General features: G+C 42.5%; 4 protein-coding genes across 6 annotated transcripts; 2 read left to right on the top strand and 2 right to left on the bottom strand.

Moving 5' to 3' along the window:
- Nucleotides 1–246: 246 nt before the first annotated feature.
- LOC143010443 (uncharacterized) lies at nt 247–5100 on the top strand. The gene is made up of 9 exons (XM_076162757.1): nt 247–363; nt 1144–1257; nt 1347–3023; nt 3112–3211; nt 3295–3443; nt 3525–3637; nt 3730–3819; nt 3899–4021; nt 4108–5100. Exons 1-9 carry the CDS (start codon nt 309–311, stop codon nt 4306–4308), a joined length of 2622 nt encoding a protein of 873 aa, XP_076018872.1. The 5' UTR covers nt 247–308; the 3' UTR covers nt 4309–5100.
- A 2766-nt stretch (nt 5101–7866) lies between these two features.
- Nucleotides 7867–12956, bottom strand: LOC143010435 (uncharacterized). Of its 2 annotated transcripts, none has more exons than XM_076162741.1 (11): nt 12846–12956; nt 12050–12235; nt 10442–11944; nt 10263–10355; nt 10069–10173; nt 9838–9947; nt 9537–9728; nt 9261–9423; nt 8805–8970; nt 8587–8681; nt 7867–8501 (listed from the first exon to the last, which is right to left on the bottom strand). In XM_076162741.1, the coding sequence occupies exons 2-11, from the start codon at nt 12204–12206 to the stop codon at nt 8416–8418; spliced, it is 2670 nt and encodes an 889-aa protein (XP_076018856.1). In that variant the 5' UTR covers nt 12207–12235; nt 12846–12956; the 3' UTR covers nt 7867–8415. The 2 variants fall into 2 exon arrangements, with proteins under 2 accessions (XP_076018856.1, XP_076018857.1); XM_076162742.1 differs by having other exon boundaries at nt 12050–12232; nt 12846–12949.
- A 23-nt stretch (nt 12957–12979) lies between these two features.
- Nucleotides 12980–16929, top strand: irg1l (immunoresponsive gene 1, like). Of its 2 annotated transcripts, XM_076162744.1 has the most exons (6): nt 12980–13292; nt 13400–13454; nt 13630–13817; nt 14230–14322; nt 14754–14959; nt 15604–16929. In XM_076162744.1, exons 1-6 carry the CDS (start codon nt 13275–13277, stop codon nt 16529–16531), a joined length of 1488 nt encoding a protein of 495 aa, XP_076018859.1. In that variant the 5' UTR covers nt 12980–13274; the 3' UTR covers nt 16532–16929. The 2 variants fall into 2 exon arrangements, with proteins under 2 accessions (XP_076018859.1, XP_076018860.1); XM_076162745.1 differs by lacking the exon at nt 13400–13454.
- Nucleotides 16930–21777: 4848 nt separating this feature from the next.
- glod5 (glyoxalase domain containing 5) lies at nt 21778–23668 on the bottom strand. Its single transcript, XM_076162699.1, has 4 exons — nt 23529–23668; nt 22990–23148; nt 22658–22813; nt 21778–22541 (listed from the first exon to the last, which is right to left on the bottom strand). The coding sequence occupies exons 1-4, from the start codon at nt 23583–23585 to the stop codon at nt 22398–22400; spliced, it is 516 nt and encodes a 171-aa protein (XP_076018814.1). The 5' UTR covers nt 23586–23668; the 3' UTR covers nt 21778–22397.
- Nucleotides 23669–24840: the final 1172 nt, after the last annotated feature.

The following is a 24840-nucleotide window of genomic DNA, read 5'->3' as shown; positions in this document are numbered from 1 at the left end:
GAAATGTCTTAAATTAGATTGTTTATATTCTCCATCTTGATAGATTTGATGGATAGTTAGATAAATTGGTTTACATTAGCTTGTTAGCGTTTAGATTATTAGCAGCTCATAATAAAGATGATAAAGCTTAAAAATATATAGAAATCTTCGTTCCTGTTATTACGTCACGGGATCATTTTGATATTGTTCAGTATTCTCAAAAGGGGTTTTCCCCGCGAGCGACAGCCTTACTCCAAGGTGCCAGGTGACGTCACACGCAGCTGTATAATTTGAACCTTCCTCATCCTCAGTCACTCCTCACGGCCACGATGGCTCCGGTTCGCTCCCTGCACATGTCCGTGGGCATCATAGGGATCTCAGGCGGTAAGATGCGTTTACGTACCGCGTCTGTCAGCGCGCTGTAGTTTAGGACAACAGAAGACATAGACTCACTCAAAGTAGCGCGTAAAGATTTATTGCCTAGGTCTTTAAAAAGTCACTTTACAATTTATTGTTCGTATTTCACACATTTGTTTGTTTTTCTGTGATTTAAAAAAACGTCTTTGGTCTTCATTTATTTTAATTGATATGATAATTATGCACTTACGCCCTGTTATAGTGCAATATAAATAAATAATGCTACCAACAATAAAAGTGATTTCGTATGTTTGCCGGACGTCTTAATTTGCTGTCAAACTGTAATAAATAATTCTGTATTAATGTCCCCGTGGTGAGCAATGAGATGTGTGTTATGAGATGTTTGAGCTGTAAATAAGTCTGTAAAAGCAGTTATGACATGAATATCATAATTATTTCACAGACTTACTAAACTAGACATATATTGATATTTAGCCATTAAGTAATGATTGCCTGCAAATATGTGAAATATTTTGGATATATCAACTTAAATTTCGGCACACAATAGTAAACACTTTTCAAACGGTTTTTGTTAACCGGGATTAAATTAATTGTAATTAAATTTGTTGATGTTGGTAGTTTAAATATTTAAAATGTTCATTATAGTGTATAGGAAACTTCTTCGTCAATCCTTACTGCATTCAGGACCTGCAGTGTGCATCTCTGCCTTTAGAGGGCGCCAAATCGCACCTGCTTGCATTTTAGTAAGATGATTTTGACGGAAGTTTTGTTTTTTTAATTGTATAGGTGCTCTTCTACTTTTGGTAAACAACTATGCCAGCTCTCCTGAGAAAGACTTCATCCCTCACACTGCATTGGGCGTTCTGCTCATCATCACCGCAGCCCTCTTAGCTTATGCAGGTTTGTTTTTATTGCGGTTATCAGTTTTCTCTCTTTATTTAGTTTATGTATTTGTGTGTGAAAGTCTTTGTTCTCTGTTTCTCCTGCAGGTGTACGTCATAGTCTGACCCACGCCCGTCTGTTTTCCACTCTGTGTCTATGTGTATCCGCCTTGTGGTGCGGCTCTGGCCTGGTGTACATCCTGGTGGGGCAGGAAGTCCTGCAGCCCACAGAGCTCAGATCCTCTCTGGTGCCCGGCCTGGCAGCGTTCACCCTGGCCCTGCTGCTCATAGGCACTGTGGCTCTCTTAGTAAAGAAAGCGGTTCTATTCATCCTAGCTCTAGGCATTAGCTTAGCCTGTGCCCATCAGATTGCTGGTCTGTCAGCAGCTGGTTTTGGCCAGTCTGCTGCTGCGGCTAACTACCTCCTCGTCTGTCTAGTGGGGGTTTATTTTGGTTTTGGGCGCTTGCTCTCCACTATCACTCACGGTAAAGTGGCTCCTCCTGGCACTGGCCTGAAGACAAACACAGAGGGACAATCAGCCCAGAAACCAGGCTGTGGCGACTTGGCCTCAGTGGGTCTGGTGATGAATCTGCTCTCTGCCTCTGTGTTAGCCTGTCCCCTGTTAGGCGTTGTCCCTCAGCTCTCAGTCGGTCATGTCCCCTGGTTGTGGACAGCGGGAGTCTTCCAGCTGGGCTTGTGTGTCCTCCTCTACCGAGCCATGGACACGCTGGCTGCCACTTTCTACGGCTTTACGGCTCTGCTGAAATTTGCAGAGGGCTACAGCGCTCTCCTGTCGTTCTACTCCATCCAGCCTTCCTCCCCTGTGCCTTTCCCTGTCGTCTTCTCTGTTCTTTTCTCCATCCTGGCTCTGTTCAGCTGTCAGAAGAGCTTGATGGACGGGCTCTACCAACTTTTCTTTGTGGCGTACTGCATTGCCATTGCTGCCCAACCTCAAGGCTTCTTCCAAAGCGGCCCCCAGGGCGTGCAGGCGGCTATATTTGTCGCCTCTGCCGCCATACTTTTAGTGACAGCGTACAATATGGTCGCCGCTAGGATGATTCCCACAGGGCAGGGCTTATTCAAAAGTGTAGTAACCAGGATGAAAGGTCTGACTCTCAGGGCCAATGATAAGGATCTACACACACCTCACCTGGGATACTCCAAATATGCCGATGCAGAGATGCTTGGACATGCCTGCAGTGTCCTGGCTGCGTTTGCTGTCACAGCCACTGTAGGTGAGAGGAATCCTCTCCACGTGTTGATCCTGCCATGGGTGCTGGTGGCTGGCGGGGCGCTCCAGCTGCTCTGTGGTTCGGTGGCTTTCGCTCGCGGTAAAACGTTCGAGAGCACAGCTTTTATTCTCTATGGCGTGATGTGGACGGTGTGGGGGTTGACACGATACGGGGGCCTGTACGGGGAAACCAGAGGCTTCAATCTGGCTGTGGGGGTCATTGGCTTCATGCTGTTTAACTGTTTAGTGACAGCTGCAGCACTGTTCCGCAACATTGCTTGGTTTGCCTACACCGTCACCTTCCAGCTCATCCTCATCAGCTTCCTGCTGGACGCGTTAGGTGCTCTCCCCTATGGTTACGACATAGGAGTCACCATCATCTTTGGCCTTGTCAGTTTTTATTGTTTTCTGGCGCACATCTTCAACGACACCTTCCAGTCCCCGCAGATCCCAATGGGGAGATCTCTAGTTAAGCTGAGTGGGGTCGGGGGAGGCGAGGATCTCTGCCCTCATGTGCCGGCACGCAAGGCCACGTCTGTACAGCAGATTGCAGGTGAGACATTATGAGAGATCTGGTTTAAACTGGTTAATAAGGAACACAGCTGTTTACGTAGGTTTCATTTGTCTTCTCCTTTCTGCAGAAATCATGAAAAACGGTGGCATATGTGGAATGCCCACTGACACCGTCTATGTGCTGGTGGCAGCTTGCAACAGGCCCGACGCAGTGATCAAAGCTTACAAGTGAGTATTTCCTCTTCTCCCTTTGTCTTTACTCCTCTGCTGATTCATTCTTATGACTCTCTCATTATTGTGTGTGACCGCAGGGTGAAGAAGCAGGCAGAGGACCGGCCCATGTCCATGTGGATCTCCTCCATCAAGCAGCTTGAGCCAGTCAGACACCTGCTGAGCCCTCTGCTTCTGGACTTCATGGAGGCTGCGTGGCCTTCCTCCATCAGCATGGTTATACTCAGAGGTGTGTGTTGGTCTGTGTTGGTGTTCATACTTGACTGTGTGGCTTAGATGGTTTTACTCCTGGGTTTGTTTTCTCACGCAGGCCCTTGGATGGACACCTTTGGTTTAGGAGAAGCAGCCAAACACATAGGAACTCCACAAAGCATCGCGATCAGAAACCCAGACTGCACCGTGGCCACACACCTCATTAACCTGGTAATGATCACCGCATGTCCTAAGGTTTAGAATGAAACTGGGGTTGTTTGGTAAAAACGCAACTAGAGCAAATAACACATTTGTCCTTACAGGTGGGGCCCATCGCTGTGACCTCAGCCAACCCCACAGGCGAGGCCGACACCACGCACCACAATCAAGTTTATGCCAAACTGGGTGACAAGGTGAGGACAACATTTCAGTGTTGCTAAGTATAATAGTCAATCTTCTTTTAAAGTGAGTTAATGTGAGTATTTTGCATAGGTGGATGGTGTGCTGTGTGATGGGCCGTCTCCAGAGAACATCGCTTCAACTGTGGTGGACTGCACTAAGATTGAAACCGGTCATATTGGTTTCTTCAGAGTGGGTCTCATCCCTAAATCTAAGGTATTATTAACGTCTCGTGACTCCGTTGGTCTTCACTTTTTTTGCTTTGTTTGTGACACTTACACCCGGTTTCTGTCGTTCTCCAGGTTCTCCAGATCTTTCAGGAGGTTCAGAGGCGGCACAGACTGGGGCAGACCAATCCTGCGTTTGAATACGATTTGTCAGACACAGAAGGACACACGCGGCCAAGAGAGAACAACACAGCGGAGTCAGGAGGAGGAAGCGCAATCTCAACACCAAGCACAGTTTCACCCAACCAAAGTCCAGTCCTTAGAAATGGCTCGTAGTGTTACAGTGAACAAATGCTCACTTTAATGTTAATATTGTAATATGGTGTCAAGACAAATCAATCTTTATATATTATTCAACATTTTTAGATGTGTATATGTACTGTACATACAACTGCAAATGCAATGTAATTTACAAGATGAATATGTGACTATATTTTTGTTATGATTCTAATATGTGTTGTGTCTTTATGTTTATTTCCTACCTTTATTCTTGCCACACTTATTCAACACCATAATGAATACAAATACATGAAATAATAGCTCAATCATTGTAATTATGTGACATTTTTAGGCACGAGTTATATTTCTTTTGTCACCAGTCCAGCATTTGAAGATCCAGATGATGCTGTATTTTGATGAATGATAGTTATGTGTTGTAAAATATATTTGCATTTTGTGGTATTTTTGTAATGAACACCTTTTTAATGAAGACCTGGGCCTTAGTGTCACAGTCAGGCCCGCCACAGCACACAAACAGGGAATGAGGGAAGTTCTTTAAGCACATAAATATGGGGTTACCGTGGAAATGATAATGGAGCTATAGCACCAGAACCGTATGAGTTCTATAGAGTAATGGATTGGATGTTAGACAGTAAATATTTAAAATAGACTGTGTATAGAATTCTAACATACCATGAATGAAATATTTTGGGAAATATGATTAAATGTCATGTTGGAATCATTTTTTATTCCGACTTAATTCTTAACTAAATGTACTTTAAAATTACATAAAATAATATGATCTCTATATTCCATCCATCTGTAACACTTATAAACAATTCATTCCTTCCCTGTGCTGTAATCATTGCGCAACATGTTTGTTATCTGACCGCACTGTAAATGCACATAAATGGCACCTTACTTAGAGATTTAATTAAAAGGAGAAGGGTGATGAATGCTATTTTCTACGTTTACAATGCTTGATAATGTTGCTGTGATAACTCATTTGTAGAGTTGTTAAAATAAAAGACACCCACTCATCCAGAATGAAGCACATTATGTGTTAGTCCTGTGTTAGTGACGGGTCATAGGAAGACGTGTGCTTATAGAAATTCAAATATTTATGGAGGTTGTCTTTGTCTTGGTAGTATTTGTAGATACCGCCTCTTCCAGATCCACTGATGTAAATTATCTATTTATATTACAATAATAGAGTTTTGTAAAACAATTTTCTCTACAAAGTTATATTCATAAATACACATTATGGTTATTCAGGAAGGACTAACATCTTACAGTATGTGCAGTTCATACATGCATCCTTTATTTCACAGTTCCACTTCCAGCAGTCAACATATTATCCCTAATTTATAATACAGATACTTGAAATAAATAATAATAATAATAATAAAATTTTAGTGAGTGAGTGTGGATTAATGTCAGAATTTCAAAAATGGAGCGTTAGGGTCTGCACAGACTTGAGAAAAACAGAAGCAGAAAATAAGTGAGTGAGTTATCATTGACCTTGATATGTCACATGTACGCCACTAAGATAGCCACGGTAACTGTACACTTCCTGAGAAACCTTAAACCAACACCGCTTTATCATTGTTGCTTTGTCCTTAAAACCCGGTCAATCGTGGTCACATGACACAAGATAGATAACTTTATCATCAGGTGAAGTATCAACATGACCACGCAATAGAATGAGGAAGCTGCCGATTAACCATCACAGTCAGTAGATCAGCCCTGAGTTTAAGCTGATATTCCCTCCATTGTCCAGTCAATGAGTAAGTCTGTCCAGCTTTATCTCCTTGACCTGCTGCCCTCTGTGACTAATGACAGATGAAGCTTTCATGGAAAGGTTGCGTGTGTGACACTTAAAGATCAGGAAGTTCTGCTTAAACAAATAGGAATTTAATGTAGCTTGTCATATTTACTGAGGCGGTGTTAAGTAGGTTTTGTTTCCTTATGGCCCATTTGTATTCATTAAACATTACATTACGATCATTTGGCAGACGCTTTTATCCAAAGCGACTTACATTACATTACCACCCATTACAGAGGAGGGAGCAATTGAGGGTTCGGTGCCTTGCTCAGGGGCACCTCGGCAGGGGCTCGAACCTGCAACCCTCCGGTTCCCAGGCGGAAGCTCTGCCCACTGAGCCACTGCCCCCTAAACAGGGGGAATGAATATTTCTGTTGAAGGAAACAAAGGCCAAAGGATCCTCATGCCTGCCAGAGGCTGTGTGTGGAGTTTTAGCTCTCTACCTCCTTCCTTGTCCTGGACAAGACCTTGTTCCTTGTGTGTGACACTTAGACATCAGGAAGTTCTGCTTAAACAAACATGTTTGATATAGCATGTCATATTAACTGGTAGGGAGTTGTTCATTGGGTTTTGTTTCCTTATGACTCAATTTCAATTGTATTCATTTAACAGGGACTTCCCACACTGTTTGCTTTAGTATGTCCATGTGGGTAAAAATTCTTTGTTCATTGATCACAGGAAGGAATTTTATTATATTCATCACCTTTTCCCACCTTGGAGGCTTTCAAGACAGCCAATACTATAAGTTGCAACATGACCCCACCAGCTCCGTCTGGGGAATGGTGTATTGTCTCCACGTTTATTATCTCACAGATGAGAAGTTCAGTTTTTATAAGCCATCCCATGTGATACTACTCAGCTAATCAGTTTTGTGCATTTTGTCGGTAAACATTGTGACTCTACATGCAGACAGCTGATTGAGTGAGGGGCAAGACATAAGAAAGCAGAGAGAGCGATACGGGTCAGTTAAAACTAAGAGACATATACAGACATCTGAGCCATGTGTATGTAATGTATGCAATAGCTTTTACAGGAAATTTATATTAGTTCAAACTGGCCCGGCCCGTCCATCATATTTAAAAATCCCATATCTTGGACAAAGAAGGAGCTAGAGAGCAAGAATAGCCACAGTGCATAGCTGTAGAATTGTCATGGAACTGTCATGGATCCTTGTGGCCCCCAGAGGCTGTGTGTGGAGTTCTGGCTCTCTACCTCCTTCCTTGTCCAAGATATGGGCTTTTAAAGAATTTGGTCAAAATTGTCAGAATTGCTCCAAAATTGCACCAATGAGTCCATATCGCCACTGGGATGTTGTGTATGAATCTCCCAAAAATGTCAAATTTGATAAGGTATTAATCTCAGCGTGAAAGCGACTGAAGAACCAAAAGGAGCCTGAGTTGTTTCATCACCTCCACAGCTTGCAGCCTTCGTCTCTGACAAAAGCCAACGTTAGACTGAAACAATGTTGTTTGCTCACAGCCAGCCGGGCATGAGGATCCATTGGCATAAGTTTGAAGAAATTTTTTGTGAAATTTTCGAAAAAGGTAAGGGGGGCCCTTATCAAATTTGACATTTTTTGGACGAGGAAAAGAAACAAAAAGCCAGAAATTCATACACAACATCCCTGTGGCACTTGGATTCATGAACATGCATTTAGTGCAAACAAAGGTAAATGTGTCCTTTTGCCCCTTCTTCAAGTAAAGAATATTTCTTCCTCATAGCTTCAAACTTATATCCCAAGTGGCTTTTTTATTATAGCAAGTGAACACACAAAAGTTATCACATATCACTCATTTGCACAAGTTAGTTTATTTGTATTCACAGGATTATTAAGTATTAGACTGCAGTTAACATACAAAAATATACAGTAGGAGTATTTCTTCATTGCATATAATTAATATCTTAATCAATACTAATGTACACTGTTATTTCAACTATAAGATGCATATTTACAGAATAGCTCAAAAGTTTCATTTCACACTTATTTCATATTCATATTTTTTAGGTTAACATAAAGTTTTTGTACTTTGTGGTGTCTTCCTTGATACATTCATCAGGTTTCATGGAGTAGCTGTTATTTTACACTAAACTATTGGGCAAATGGCTGTTTATGTCATTTATTAAGAGTTTAAAGCATGCACATCACTTATTTAGTACTTCATTTCAATAAATACAAAGACAGCAACAACACATATGTAACACAACAGTAACGTATTTTCCTTCGTAAGGCATTTTAGATCCTTAAATGTCCCTGAGTCTGGGAATAGAGCCGGTGAGGCTGAAGAGGCTTGTTAGGTAACAGGAGTGAAGAGGAACTGCATACACACACAGCATATTCATCACAGCATATTGTTCTTCACTCTTTCAAAGATCTGTCGGACCTTCTCTGCAGGGACGCAGCCCTCTCTCACAATGCTGATGGTCCCTGTTGTAAAAATGAGACACGTTTGAGTGTTACAGCGAAATAAGGGAGAATATAATTGACTTTGCATTGATTTTGCATTGTGTACCTTCATCAATCTTCAGGCAGTTGACCACAGTGGAGGCCACCACTTCATTTGACTCTCCATCACACAGGACCCCCTGGATCTTGTGTCCTAGTCGACTGTGGATAAACAGACGGGAGTAGAAGGAGTTAACTGAAAGTGATCAGTGAAGACGTCTCGACATGATCACATTAATCTGTGTTAAAGGGACAACAGCAGACGTGCTTGAGCAGGGATCCTACCTGATCACCATGCTGTGGTGGGTGCTGTCTGGCTCTCCACTGGGATTGGCTGATGTAATGGCTAGAGGTCCAGTGATGTTACACAGATGGCTGGTCGGCGTGTGATCAGGGACGCGGATCATGATGCTGTCCCTGGTACCAACACGGTCATAGGCTGGTCCCACGCCTGTACAGGTTCAATTTAAAAAGGTGAGATCAATTTTAATAACTGCTATTCTATAGGGAGGCAGTAGTCGAGTGGGTAGAGCTTCCGCTTAAGAACCGGAGGGTTGCCGGTTCGAGTCCCTGCCGAGGTGCCCCTGAGCAGGGCACCGAACCCTCAATTGCTCCCCCCTCTGCGAAGGGTGGTAATATAATGTAATGTAAGTCGCTTTGGATAAAAGCGTCTGCCAAATGATTGTAATGTAATGTAAAAAATTTATTCTCCTATTACAGCATGAGGGTGTTTGATTGTACCAAGTTTGGACAGCCAGTCTCCTTTGCTGACGATGCAGCTGATGCCTCCTGGGTAAACGTTCCTCATGAACTCCCACAGCAAAAGACTGAAGGGAGGTTTTGCCGCCACCAGCTGCTCCACGCTAGAGATGCAAATGCAGATGGGCTTCTCTGCAGGTCGGTCCTGGAACAGGTCACATTCATTTAACGTCAAGCACCAAATCCCTGAAAAGGGATTTACCGGTAACCTCCTCACGTATGCCACATCACAAACTGGCATCTTATTTGCAGTCTTACCTTTATGTTGTAGATTTTCTCTATAGCCTGAGGGTTCTTGCAGGAGGCAGCCAGGGCATAAACGGTGTCTGTGGGAATGCCGCACACTCCCCCTTCCTCCAGCAGGCTGGCGATCTTCAGTAAACCGCTGGTTTGTCTTGAGTTGGCAACAGGACAGAGCAGCTCTGCAGCTGTCTCCTGCTTCTTTTCTTCCTAAGAAAGGACACCGAAGAGGGAGAGTATCCATAAGAAGAACAGGACACAGGTATAACAGCTGCCAACAGAGAAGCAGGAATATAAGTCAAATATTTTAATTGCTCACCTTTAATATGGGAGGGCCCATAGGTAGAAGTTTCTGTGAGAAGATGCCGTTGACCAATGATGCCAGCGCTCCATAAATACAAATTATTGAAACCAGTGCGAGCATTGCCACTGAGAAAAAAAAAGTCACAATGTTTAACTATCTATGTCATGTTTCACAGAATTATAATGCAAGCCTATTTCTAATTAGGACAGTTTTAATGAGGCAGGTTTAACGTGAATCAATCCTTACTTTCTAGTTGATATGGCAGCTGATCCAGGGTGGAAAGCAGGAAACACACCAGTACAACCTCCATGACTGCTGTGAGGCACAGCAAAACCAGGTTCCTATATGCAGCTGACAGAGGCCATGGAAGGGATGACGGTTAGCTCCAAAATAAAGAAAGGAAATTCAAAGATTTTTTGTAAAGATCTACTTAGCCTTACCAATCAGCATGAGGAAAGCGTTGATGATTAGGAAAGCAATGGCCCCCGCTGTAAAAGCAGTGTCTGCCTCGCTGGGAAGCTGAAGCAAGTTCCCTGAAACAAAATTACTCATTATTAGAATTTTGTGCAAAATTTGAGTTTCAATTTTTGAATTTGCTCATATGTTGGTACTAACATACCTGAAAACCTGAACCAGGTCCAGGTTGCCCATACTGCCACATAAACAGACGGGATGACTGACCCAAAGCGCCCTCCTCCTCTCACCTGCAGTCGGCTGACATAGACCTGGATGATAGCTCCAGAGATCAGGACCCAAGGGACGGTCAAATGGAGAAAGGAGGGATTTGATCTGGATACGCTGGCATGGAGAGCTGAGAGAGCTGCTACACCATTTGACATGTAGAACAGAGCATCTGGAGTCTGTTCAGCATAGAGCGCATCCTCCTGGTCTCCCTGTTTGGGTCTGCCGAACTTCAAAGCCTTGGTAAGATTGTTGGTAGAGATTGGCTGGCGGCCTACAGGTATTAGGGACTTCTCTGCAATGGTGTTGATGAGACGGGAGAACGTACCATAGAAGGAGGTAGCGGTGAACAGGGAACAAGCTACGCCCCAAAAAATGTAGTATCCCTGCAGAGGGATCTGGGGGATTGTAGACACTGTGATCAGCAAAAAGAGTGCATTGTGGATCAGTTCGAGGACGTCCATGTTCAGGCTTCCAACGCAGAGCACCAGGGCTGCCACAACAAAGAACCAGTCTCCTACCATGTGTTCCCTCGCTGAGGCCACTTTATTGTCCGCCACTATCAAAACAGAGGCCACAAACTCATCCCAGGCTTTAATCAGCCAATACGTAGCATGGAGACCAGCCTTAGTGGTGTGGTAGCAATCGTGGCGGAGATGGGCATAGTAGCTTGAGAACAGCTGGGCAATGGAGATGATTGAGACCCATGCAGCAGCTAAACCAAAGGATTTCATGTATCCAAAGCTGTAGAAAGCGAATATGAAGGGAGCAACGGCATCACAGAAGAAACCCAAGGCCATGGGCTCTGCATATTTTGTGTTCTTCTTCTTCTCTTGGCCAATGCTCTGAGCACTTGCTGAGTTGGCGGTCCCCAACAGGAGAACATTAAAAAGAGGAGTACCAAACCCTTTAAGTGCTAGACGCTGAGTCAGCCCTTTGACAAGTAGTGCCGCTGAACCATAGATCGCAAAGATCAGGATGAGCAACTCCAGAACCCCAGAGACGACGAGAGCCCAGGAGTTTGCCACCAGGCCTGCTGCTTCAAAAACTAAGGTGAAGGTAATGGCCCCAAAAACAAATGGCATGATGTAATTGACTGTAGCAGAGCAAAAAGCTAGGATAAAGGAGAGGAGGATGTAGGGTACCAGGCCAGCGATAGCAGACTCGTTCATGGACAGACAGAGATAACACACTGAGCTCACATTGGTCAGAGACACATTGTTCGTCAGGTTGGTGGACATATTGGTCATCATCTCATGTGGTAAGTCTGCTGTTGTGGAAGATCCACCCAGTGCACCATTGTAGATTCGGGTGGCACCATAACTGGCCCACAGAGCTGCATAGCCAATGAAGGCGGTGCCACTCAGATGATCGTACTTACGGAATGAAAGCAGACCAGCCACCAGTTGGCATATACCACCAATAAGGATCAGATGAACCCCTGTAAAAATGCATTTGTAAATTATTCTTATTATATAAAATGTATTTTATTATAAGGTTTTATCGTGTGCTGCTGCTTTAGGTCTTTTTGTAGTTGAGGGTTTACCTGCAAGGATGTTCTCCACCCCTACTGGTGCGATGCCGGTGTGGGCTGTATTGAAGTTCTGCAGAAGTACAAGGAAAGCACTGATCCCATTGGCTAACATGCCGAGCACTCCTGGTTCACCATAGAAACTGGCTGGAAAACCTTCTGATGTGGCCATACTGTTTTTGTGTTGAAATTGTAGTTCTTCTAAAAGAAACAGCAGAGAAATGTAGGAAATGATATTCGTAATTATGACAGCTTGTTTTTGCATGGTATTGTTACAGTCACGAGGGTACACAAGACGTTACTGTCTGGTAAATGGTGTTGTAGAAGGAGGAAACAATGTTATGTCACTAATTACAATAATTGAGTGCATACTGTAATAATTACCCTGGAAAAAAGTGACATGTGAGCCAAGTGCTTCCTGTTGGCTTCATTCCAAATGAAGATAAGGTAATTGTCAAAACTGGAAGTTTTTCGCACTTTGTGCTTTTTTATCAGGTCACGCATCAGGTCACGCATGTGGACAGATCCATGTTTACATTGTGATAGTAGAAAGCGACACAGATAAGAAAGGTTACTAAGCTTCTCTGTATAATAAGCAGCAAGTGTGTGTTTACAGCTTTGAAATGAATCCAAAACACAGAGATTAAAGCCAAAGAGAAAACCTGCATATACAGATTGAACTGCTCACCATGTAATTCTCATCAGGTACACCTCACATGAAAAGTATCACAGCCAGTGATGTAACACATGTATAGAGAAAGTAGGAGTAAAAGTAGGAAAGTATGAATAAAATGTTGAAGTTAAACTCTACCTTGTCTTGAAGTCTGGACAGATGAAGAGTTGATGTCACCTCCAGCACTGACACAAAGTTGTAAGTGGGTTGTAAATGAAGCTTTGCTGGGTGGAGGAGGAGTTCAGTGAAAATTTCTGCCACCAATGACATTACATCACTGCCTTACACCTCCACTACTCTATATGGTGCTGCACCTTCCTCCTCCTCTTCTGATATTGATGGTGACCGAGTTATCAATGGTGACAATCCGGGAATTTCCTCATACTCTTAGGTGTTTTTGTGACGACACACCTTCCCTGTTCCTCCCAGGCCAGGATCAGTGGCTATTGTGAGTGTTGGCCTATATAAGGCATTCACCATCTCACCTTAGGTATAACAGCAGCTATCAGCACATCTCCACTGCAAGATTCTTCATCAGACAAGTGACAACGTGATCATCTTGAAGCCATGATGTCCAAACTTCAGGTAAAATCTGATTTATTTATGTTTTTACACCTTTTTATTTAGTTAAGCTGATTTTTGAGTAAGCAAAAATACTTTGTCTTCAAGCTTCAATCCTCTGTGTCACACAGAAAACCCTCAGGCCAGTGTTAGCTGTCAGAGGAATGCATAAGTCAGCATTGGAGGGTAAACTCAACTATTTATTCTTCCTCAATAATCTCAAAAATCTCTTCAATTGCACTGTTTTTCATTTTAATTCCTCAACCACAACCCTTCATCTTTGGTATTCATGGCTCCTCTCCTCTGTCTCCCTCCTGTCCTCCTCCCCTCTTCACTCCTCTGCCCTCTTGTCTCCCTGCAGTCTTGAAGAGCCCCTCCCCCAATGAAACCGTCACTGCCAGCTTTGGAAAGTTCATCAGCGAGACAAAGCCCCAGCACTTGTCCTCCGTGGTGCTCCACCGCAGTAAGAGGATGGTGCTGGACAGCATTGGTGTGGGTCTGATTGGCAGCACCACTAATGTCTTTGAAATGATCCTGCATCACTGCCAGGTGAGGAAAGATAAAGAAACAAAGAAGAGCAGAACTTTCCCTCACAGACTTCTGCTGATATGAGCTGATATGAGCTGACCTTATACCTCATGACTGTGATTTCAACGGGTGTATTATAGCAGATGAAATGAGGCAATAGCGAATTAAGACATATAACTTGGGCACAGACACCTTTTTCTATAAGTCCCTGTCTCATGACCTTTCCCCCCCTCATTGATTAATACCTTACAAAGACACTTATTCAGCCTTCACCAGCTGAAGATAGATATGCCCAATAATATCAGAAGAGATCCCTTATTGTGTGCATATGTTAGAGAGTGTGATGACAGACTGTAACTATGAGATTTTAATTTAAAAAACGTCAAATGTGACATTTCTCTGATTAGCCGCCTCCTTCTCTCTCTCTCCTCAGCACATGTATGCTCGTGATGACATCAGCTCTGTCTACGGACGCAGAGGCACCAGGCTCTCGCCGACGTTGGCAGCGTTCGTTAACGGCGTGGCGGTGAGTATAAATACCGGGAGAGATGTCTCATCACCATGCACTAACTTATAAAGGCCAGAACTTTATCACACTCACCTTACCTCAACCACAGAAACGTTCATCCTCACATCAGCATCGTCTGAGGGTTCCGAGCCCATTTGTGCGGGCCGCATTTGTCTCACATGGTTAAGCCTGTGACAGTAATTACAGTTTCTTAGATTTAGAGATAGGAGATGGGAGTAGAGACCTTTTCACTGATGGGACTTAAAGTGCCACTCAACATGCAACCACAGATATAGAGTGCATGTGCAAGGACAGAAGCAGCGTTCCATGATTTACTTCATGCGGAAAATCTAATATATCTGTTAAAAGTAATAAGTGAATCATCTCCTCTGTATTATAAATAATTCTGTGCACTGTGAGTAACCATTCAGTTGTCCTTTTTCCTGCAGACTCACTCCATGGACTTTGATGATACGTGGCACCCTGCCACTCATCCCTCAGGAGCCGTCCTTCCCGCTGTGCTCGCTCTCAGTGACATGATGCCGGCAAACAGCAAACCCAGCAGCTCGGACTTCCTGCTGGCTTTCAATGTCGGCATTGAGGTCCAGGGCCGACTGATGAGATTCTCTAATCAGGCTCACAACATCCCCAAGAGGTGAGGCGCTGCGGAGCGTGGAGAGAATTAGACATTAAGTTAGCAATGTTGCAATCGATTTTCCGAGACGTGCAGTGGGCATTATTGGGTTCAGGTGGACTCAGCACATATTCGCCGTCCCCGGGTGACCGTTTTACGCATATAAAGCCAATTCAGTGATGTTTATCGTATCCTACACTGAGAACAAGTGTCTGTGTCGGCAGTTAGAGAGATCCATATTTGACTCTGCTGATCTCTGCACTGTGGTTTACAAGGAGGTCTGTGCAGTGTAATGTGCAGGCTCTTAGTGGTGTCAATGAGCTGTGAAAAGCTTGTTATTATGTTCTCTCAGGGACAGCAGAGGCTCTGTGGGTTGCGTTTGCACAATTAGCCATGTGGAGAAGAATATCACAGAGGGCTGCATTTGGCAGGTGTTTACGCAGAGTCAAATGACCCACCACATTGGCTTTATTAATACTGAAATGACTAAAAAGCTGTTATTTCCTTTCGCACTCCTGATATAGAGTGTCGCTACATACACACAATAAAGTACTTGTACAGCCTGGACACCGTAATGAAGGCCGGGGCAGTAAAGTTAGTCACTAGAATAAATAGTTCCAAAACATCTGACCAAAGTGTCTCTGTTCCTGCTTCTCCTTCCCCAGGTTTCACCCTCCCAGTGTGGTCGGGACCATGGGGAGTGCAGCCGCCTGTGCCCGCCTCTTGTCTTTGGATCCCTCCCAGTGCAGCCACGCCTTGGCCATCGCCGCTTCTCTTTCCGGAGCACCGATGGCTAACGCCGCCACTCAGTCCAAACCTCTCCATATTGGCAATGCTTCACGGTTGGGGCTCGAGGCTGCTCTGCTGGCCTCCCGGGGTCTGGAGGCCAGTCCTCTTGTCCTGGATGCCGTCACAGGGGTGTCAGGCTTCAGTGCTTTTTATGAAGACTACGTTCCACAGCCTTTGAAATCCCCCGAAGATGGTGGCCATGTGTTCCTGCTAGAGGAGCAGGATATGGCCTTTAAGCGCTTCCCTGCCCATCTGGGGATGCACTGGGTGGCAGATGCTGCAGCTTCGGTTCATAAGCTCCTGGTGGGGGTTGAGCAGGGCACTGTCTCTCCAGACCAAATCCAGGAGATCCTGCTCAGAATCCCCCAATCTAAGTATATAAACAGGCCTCTCCCTGAGTCAGAGCATGAGGCTCGCCACTCCTTTCAGTTCAATGCTTGCAGCGCTCTCTTGGACGGGGAGGTAACAGTTCAATCCTTCTCTCCTTCTGCCATGAGACGCACCGACCTGCTCGCTCTGCTGCGCCGCGTTCGTGTGGAGCATCCCCATGACAACGTGGCGAATTTCAACCGAATGTATGGGGAAGTCCAGGTGACGCGTGTAGACGGAGACATCCTAAGGGGACGCTGTGACACCTTCTACGGACACTGGCGCAACCCACTGACCGATGAGAGCCTGAGGAAGAAGTTCAGGAACAACGCTGGGGCTGTGCTTCCCTCAGAGAAGGTGGAGGGGCTGATTGAGGTGGTGGAGGAGCTGGACACATGTGGGGACTGCACTCCTCTACTGTCATGGCTGCAGTGAAGACTCACAGACATACACAACAGCAAAAATACATACTCTAAATAAATACAAACCCTGAACTGTAAATCATTCAACATATTTATTCATCTCATGTACCATTGATTAAATTACACCATATTGTATGTTGGGATTTCCAGCCGGGCTGGTCACTTGTACTTCATTATTTAATCTCATTTAAATCCTTGAGATCTTTTAAAATGTGTTTCTTTCTTCCTTACTGGTTAAATTAAGGATCATTTTGACCAAGTCTGTGGTTTAAAGGTTTGTGTGAACTGCTGGATGTTTGTAAATGTAAATATGACATTTTCTGTTCGTACAACATTTTATTACACAAATGTATTGTTTTTTGACTATGTATATTTACCTTATTAAATAAAATTGCAAGCTTCTACTGAAAATTGGAATGTGTGGCCTCTCTATCTCGGACTGTTAAAGCTCCAACATGAGCACTCAAATAAAACACTGAGACCATAGAAAGGACGAGATTACGCAAAACTTGGGAGTGTTAGCTGATAAAATTTACATTGACTATTCCAGTGGCTGTTGGGGAAACATGAGACATTGGGTAAACATCAATGCGTTCCACGTCACAGTGCATGGAAACACATGAACACAGAAGGCAAGTTTGGTTTTACTGATTAGCACAAACATGCTTGGGGTTGCTAAGTACTGGTGTGCATCAAACAAAGGCCAAAGAGATACAGAGTGATGCTGGGAAAACAATGCTGTTCTTCCTTATTGTCGTTTCCTCATACGTTTCTTGTAAATTTGGACAGGAGAACATTAGGTGTGTTAGAAAGTATGACATCATTCCGTTTGTCTCTCCATCTTCGACCTTAATGAAAGAAGGTTGAAACAACATATTGTCAGTCTGACTGTGTTTTGTGCGGGGCGATACCACAGATTGTATCTTTAAAGTACAAAACAAAGATGTCATTTTCAAGAGACACAAAATACATTAATATTAGTTATCTTTTTCAAATTTTGTTTGAAAAAATAGAATTGAAAATACAATGTGAAGATTACAGAAATGAAGCAGCAAGCCTACATGAACACTAAAGGGTACTTGTACAACTGTGACACCAGAATGATGGACGGGACAGTAAATAATACTGGAGTTCCAAAACACCTGACTAAAGCGTCTCTGTTCCTACTTCTCATCACCATCACCACAAACACGCTTGGGGCTGCAAAGTACGTAATTATCAGTGCATTCCAGATGAATATGAGTGCAAGGAAACACTTAAACACGGAAGGCAAGTTTGGTTTTATTGATTAGCACAGTGTCAGAAATGATGATATCATTCCCTTTGTCTCTCCAGCTCCGATGAAAGAAGGTTCAAACAACACATTGTCAGTTTGACTGTGTTTTTGTGGGCGGGGTGAAACCACAGATTGTATATTTACAGTACAAAACATAGATGGAAAATACAGTGATTTCTCCGGTACAAAAACAATATTAAGCTATCAATAAAAGGACATGTATCAAGAGTTTCCATGTTCCTCTACATGTCAGTGTTGTTATTGCAGTATTTAGGAAGAACTTCCATTCTCAAGAGAGGCAAAACGACAGTAATATTAATTTATCTATTATCTATTTTAAATATTCTTTTTAAAAATAATTGAAAATACAATGTGAGGATTACCGAAATAAGGAACCGAGCCTCATTTATTTCAATTATAAATACATTTATATTTTTAATTCGACAAAATAATGTCTTCTAAAATGCTAAAAGGATACATGAGCACGTCTACATCAGTGCATGCTGCAACAATGAACAATGAACCAAATCAATGAATACACTGTATTGTATTTCATCTGTAGATTTACCTTATTAAATAAAATTACAAACTTGGAAAATTGGAATGTGTGTCATCTCTATCTTGGACTGTAAAAGCTCCAACATGAGCACTTAAATAAAACACTGAGACCATAGAAAGGACGAGAGTACGCAAAACTTGGGAGTGTTAGCTGATAAAATTTACATTGCATATTCCAGTGGCTGTTGGGGAAACAGTGGCTGTTGGGGAAACATGAGGTATTGAGTAAACATCAGTGCGTTCCAGATCACAGTGCATGGAAACACTTAAACACAGAAGGCAAGTTTGGTTTTACTGATTAGCACAAACATGCTTGGGGCTGCCAAGTATGTATAGGTGTGCATCAAACAAAGGCCTTAGAGGTGCAGAGTGATGCTGGGAAAACAATGCAGTGTTTCCTAAAACGTCAGGTTTATATGTTTCTTGTGAATTTGTCAGGAGGACATTAAGTGTGTCAGAAAGTAAGACATCATTCCCTTTGTCTCTCCATCTTCATTCCATTGCATATGTTCCAGGAAAACACTCTGAAAAATATTAGTCACTAGAATAAATAGTTCCAAAACACCTGAACACAGTGTCTCTGTTTCTGCTTATCATCATCATCACCACAAAAACGCTTGGGCTGCTAAGTACAGGTGGTCATTAAACAAAGGCCTCCTTCCTCATACGTTTCTTGTGAATTTGAGAGGAGGACATTAGGTGTGTTAGAAAGTATGACATCCTTCCCTTTGTCTCTCCATCTTAATGAAGAAGGCGGGGCGATACCACAAATTGTATCTTTAAAGTACAAAACAAAGATGTCATTTTCAAGAGACACAAAATGCATTAATATTAAATTATCTGTTATCTTTTTCAAATTTTGTTTAAAAAAATTGAATTGAAAATACAATGTGAAGATTACAGAAAAGAAGCAACAAGGCTACATGTACACTAAAGGGTACTTGTACAACTGTGACACCAGAATGATGGACGGGACAGTAAATAATACTTTAGTCACTGGAAAAATAGTTCCAAAACACCTGACTAAAGCGTCTCTGTTCCTACTTCTCATCACCATCACCACAAGCACGCTTGGGGCTGCAAAGTATGTAATTATCAGTGCATTCTAGATGAATATGAGTGCAAGGAAACACTTAAACACGGAAGGCAAGTTTGGTTTTATTGATTAGCACAGTGTCAGAAATGATGATATCATTCCCTTTGTCTCAAATGTCAGGTTTATACGTTTCTTGTGAATTTGTCAGGAGGACATCAAGTGTGTCAGAAAGTAAGACATCATTCCCTTTGTCTCTCCATCTTCATTCCATTGCATATGTTCCAGGAGAACACTCTGAAAAATATTAGTCACTAGAATAAATATTTCCAAAACACCTGAACACAGTGTCTCTGTTCCTGCTTATCATCATCATCACCACAAAAACGCTTGGGGCTGATAAGTACAGGTGGTCATTAAACAAAGGCCTCCTTCCTCATACGTTTCTTGTGAATTTGAGAGGAGGACATTAGGTGTGTTAGAAAGTATGACATCCTTCCCTTTGTCTCTCCATCTTAATGAAGAAGGCGGGGCGATACCACAAATTGTATCTTTAAAGTACAAAACAAAGATGTCATTTTCAAGAGACACAAAATGCATTAATATTAAATTATCTGTTATCTTTTTTCAAATTTTGTTTAAAAAAATTGAATTGAAAATACAATGTGAAGATTACAGAAAAGAAGCAACAAGGCTACATGTACACTAAAGGGTACTTGTACAACTGTGACACCAGAATGATGGACGGGACAGTAAATAATACTTTAGTCACTAGAATAAATAGTTCCAAAACACCTGAACACAGTGTCTCTGTTCCTGCTTGTCATCATCATCACCACAAAAACGCTTGGGGCTGCAAAGTACAGGTGGTCATTAAACAAAGGCCTCCTTCCTCATACGTTTCTTGTGAATTTGAGAGGAGGACATTAGGTGTGTTAGAAAGTATGACATCCTTCCCTTTGTCTTCGACCCTGATAAAAGAAGGTTAAAACAACACATTGTCAGTTTGACTGTGTTTTTGTGGGCGGGGTGATACCACAGATTGTACCTTTACAGTACAAAACATAGATGGAAAATACAGTGATTTCTCCGGTACAAAAACAATATTAAGCTATCAATAAAAGGACATGAATCAAGAGTTTCCATGGTCCTCTACATGTCAGTGTTGTTATTGCAGTATTTAGGAAGAACTTCCATTCTCAAGAGAGGCAAAACGACAGTAATATTAATTTATCTATTATCTATTTTAAATATTCTTTTTAAAAATAATTGAAAATACAATGTGAGGATTACCGAAATAAGGAACCGAGCCTCATTTGTTTCAATTATAAATACTTTTCATATTTTTAATCGACAAAATAATGTCTTCTAAAATGCTAAAAGGATACATGAGCACGTCTACATCAGTGCATGCTGCAACAATGAACAATGAACCAAATCAATGAATACACTGTATTGTATTTCATCTGTGGATCTGTGAAGAAACGCTTCAGAGGGGGAAAACAAGAATGAAGACAAAACCGCTGGTCAGCTTATAGGATTAGTGTAACAAAACCAAAGCTCCTTTGTGTTAGGACCCAGTTTACTACAAAAAGAGAGAGTTCGCCCATAAAACCCAGTGAAAAAGAATAGATGTTGGTAGTGAAACACAACCTCTCTCCAAAGGCCTGATGTTGGCTGCAGGCTGTGACGTGGATGGAATTTCCATACAACAATACGGGAACGGCGATAGGGAATCCTCTGATAAAGTGATAATGTTAAGGTGCACGACTTGGACGTGTGACTGTCCTTTCCCTCTCGTGACGTATTGTGTCCTAATACAATAACACACCCACATCCTATGGTTACTTTTGTGGGTTTAAAGAATGGCCAGAGCAAGGAAGTGGGTCGTCAGTGGTGTCATCTATCACCAAGATAACAAAGTGCAGAGCTGCTGAGAGGCTGAAGGTTCACAAAGAGCTGTGATGTCTGTTTCTAGGAAACTACAGTCCAGCTGTGTGTTTCTATTAGGGGGGATTATGTCAGTAAAAGTGACTAATATGTGGAACTGTGAAGTGAATAATTGAATTTTAAGTGCTAGAAAAATAGCAGGTTGGAGAGAGTAATTATACTACTTGTTTCCTCTGTACAGTATTTTCAAGGTGCCATGGGTACAATTCAGATTATTTTTCTATTTTACTGCAGGGTTTTTTTAGGTTTTAAATGCAGTGCTCAGGATTATGATTATGAGTGTGTTCACATGCTCTTTGTGTCTGCCTTAGTCACACTGCGTCTCTGCGTTTGAGCAGGTAGCTGGAAAATGACGGCAAAAACTCACATATTTACCCAGACGCAGACTCAAATATCCGGCCTGCTGCAGCGTAAACAGAAGAGTCTGAGTCCAACTCCAGTGTTGTCATCACTTTATTACATTTGACTGTGTTCTCATGTGAAGCCTGTGCATGGTTTCATACGGCACACATATGTATTAAAAGAGAAGGTGTTGGATTTGGACTAAATACTGAGATAAATGAATTATTTTGTTCTCTTTAAGTCTTACATTGTCTGTAGTTTGATCAACAATCACAAAGAAGTATTGTCACTGTAACTGGCTTATAAATGGCAAACGGGTTCGTATCCCAAAATGAAACAACAAACAAGAATACCACAAACACAAATAGCACAAGCATGCCACTGATGTATGTTTCCTTCCAAAGAGGCTTCAAAATTGCACCGGCACCCATCGGAAAATGAAATAAGAGAAGCTTTCATTCTTCTCATTTTGAAGAGGAACATTAGATTTTCCCACTGAGCAGTGTTTCTGATTACTGCTCTTTCTGTGCACACACAGTGTCTTTCTTAAAACCTATTTGATATCTTCACCTGAAACGATTAAATTGTATTACGTCTATAAGAAAATCACATAAAATCTTTCAGGCATAATTAAAATACCAACCAATGGTGTGTAGACTTATACACCTGATATGATCCCCTTCAGTCTGAGGCGAGTGCATTAGTACAACAATGTAAGTCTTAAGATGTTCCCTCTGATGCTGACTGGTTATAATTTGATACTTCGATGAGATTGTCATCTGGATCTCTGAAGTAGAGAGACGTGATGGTGCCCACAGCTCCACTCCTCTCCACTGGGCCCTCCTCCACCCTGACCCCACAATCCTGCAGAGACATCAGAGACCATCATGAGCATACCAGCGGCATTTACGTGAATCCCAGATATTGAAATGAATTGTGCTGATGATGATGATGAGATGATGATGATGATGATGAGATACCTTGAGATGTGCAGCGACCGTGACCAGAGGGGTTTTGGTGATGAGGCACAGATCTGCTGAGCCTGAGGTTGGTCGCTTGGCTTTAGGCTCAAACTCTTGGCCCACCTGGTGAAGGTTAAACTTCTGCTGCCCAAACCCCAGAGCCTTGCGGTTGCCCTGGTGGATGGAGGGTTGAAGTGTCTGAATGTCCCTCATAAGTAAGTAGACTGAGAGGTTTTCTATTGGATGACACTCTTAGCCTGCCACCTAGTGGCCGTTGTCAATACATTTGAATGTTTTGCTGTATTAAGTGTAAACTATTGCCTGTGTGATGTGCTGTGAAGCTGGCTTACCTTGAAAGTGATGACCTCCATGCCAAGAACCGAGGAGTAGAAGTTGATGGTGTTTGGCACACTTCTCACTGTGAGCACCAGATGGTCCAAGTGGCTCACTTGGACCGGACAGGTACCTTTGGATCTGAAGCCCGCCGCTGTTTGGCAGGAGAGGAGACTCTACAAGAGGAAAGACATGCAATCACACGGACCAAACGAGGCTTAATGTGATCAAAGATGGCTATTTATTTCATCATAAGCAGCGCCACTGTATGTTTACTGAAGTTACTTACTGCATTCTGTACGCGTCTGATATTTGGGTAATTACGGTAAACTCATTTGTAACTTTATAAACATCCCGAGTTCACGCTTTGAATCCACGTGTTTCCCACTGTATCATGTGAGTGTACGTTTAAAAAAATAATATTTCATTATGACACATTCACAAATTGTATCTACACTTTAGTCTCAGACGGTTCATTTTGAGCTTTATTCATATTTCCTAATTAGTGCCAAACGCGAATATGTATTACGGACTTTATGCTCCTAACACGAATTACCTTGAAATAAACACGCTGAATGTGCGCCAAACCGCTTCCAGCTGCTCGAAACGCCATTGATGCGAAGAGTTTGTCAGCAGCATTTCCTTATTGTTACTACTATGCAAACTTTACCGTAAAACATAAAATATACGTGCGGTCAAGCCAGCCGTCTTTTGCACCTCCATGACAGTCTGTATTTACAGGGCACGCGTATTCTAGCCTTTGTGGTAAATGCATTGAAACGGAACTTGATACACAGGTGACTACGTCCGTTTTTCAGAATAAACTGAAAACTGATAACATCTGTTTTTTAAAATGAGATGGTAATTCAAGGTATACAACTGTGACTACACACTTAAACAAAACCAGGTACTTTAAGTGTCATATTGAGACTGTTTTAAAGTTAAAGTCTGACTAGATGTGTGCAAATGTAAGTGGCTGTAAAATAAAATTCACTAAATTCATTCAATAAAATTTACCCTTCTGCCATCTGGTAGACACTAATGGAGCATCCGGGCACCGATACCAGACTCATAAACAGTTTCTTCCCCCGGGTCATCAGGCTCCTTGAACGAGTGACTTTATATTTATTTATATTATCCCTTTGCACTCTGTTTTTATTGGAACTCAGCCCACTTTAGATTTATTTATTCGTAATAGTCTGTATATACACTTTTTCATTCTGTTGTTATTCAGTCTGGTCTGCACTTTTATTCCATTTTCTTTAATGCGTAGTACTTTGCACAAATTGCACACAAATGCTGTTGCCACGTCACAAAGAATTGCAATGTACAGTATGTCCCTGTGTTTTACTGTGCAAACGACAAATAAACTTGAAACTTGTCGCTTGTGTATCCTCACGCTAATCTTGCCCTTATTCTGGAAAACGGACATAGTCACCTGTGTATCCTTGCGCTAACTTCGCCAAGTTCCGTTTCAATGCATTTACCACAAAGGCCAGAATACGGGTGCACTGTAAATGTAGGAGCGGTTTCGTCAAAGGTGACAATGAATAGGATACGACTAGTTACGTCCTACAAGATCATTATGACCTCGTAAATGACGAGACAACAATCCGATGAGATTTGATCCAGCAATGTTACATCAAAAACTCTTCTGGTGCTGACACGCAGTTTAATCTGGAACTCATTATTAAATTACTTCTAATCGTGTTGATTTAGATTGAGGAAACGCCTCCAGTGTTTCTCTGGAAGCAAAAATGAATCATTCCAATTCTGGTTTCCGGTGCTGTAATGATGTTCCTGGAAGTTCTTGGTGTGTTTTTTTTCTCCTTTCAAAAATGTAGGAGGGCTTTCCTTCTCCGAGCGTC

Source organism: Genypterus blacodes, unplaced genomic scaffold (assembly GCF_046128005.1).
Source record: "Genypterus blacodes isolate CSIRO-AG114 ecotype Tasmania unplaced genomic scaffold, CSIRO-AGI_Gbla_v1 ptg000128l_1, whole genome shotgun sequence".
Classification (NCBI taxonomy): Eukaryota; Metazoa; Chordata; class Actinopteri; order Ophidiiformes; family Ophidiidae; genus Genypterus; species Genypterus blacodes.
The sequence above is the reverse complement of the archived record's forward strand: the minus strand, read 5'-3'. Positions and strand labels throughout refer to the sequence as shown.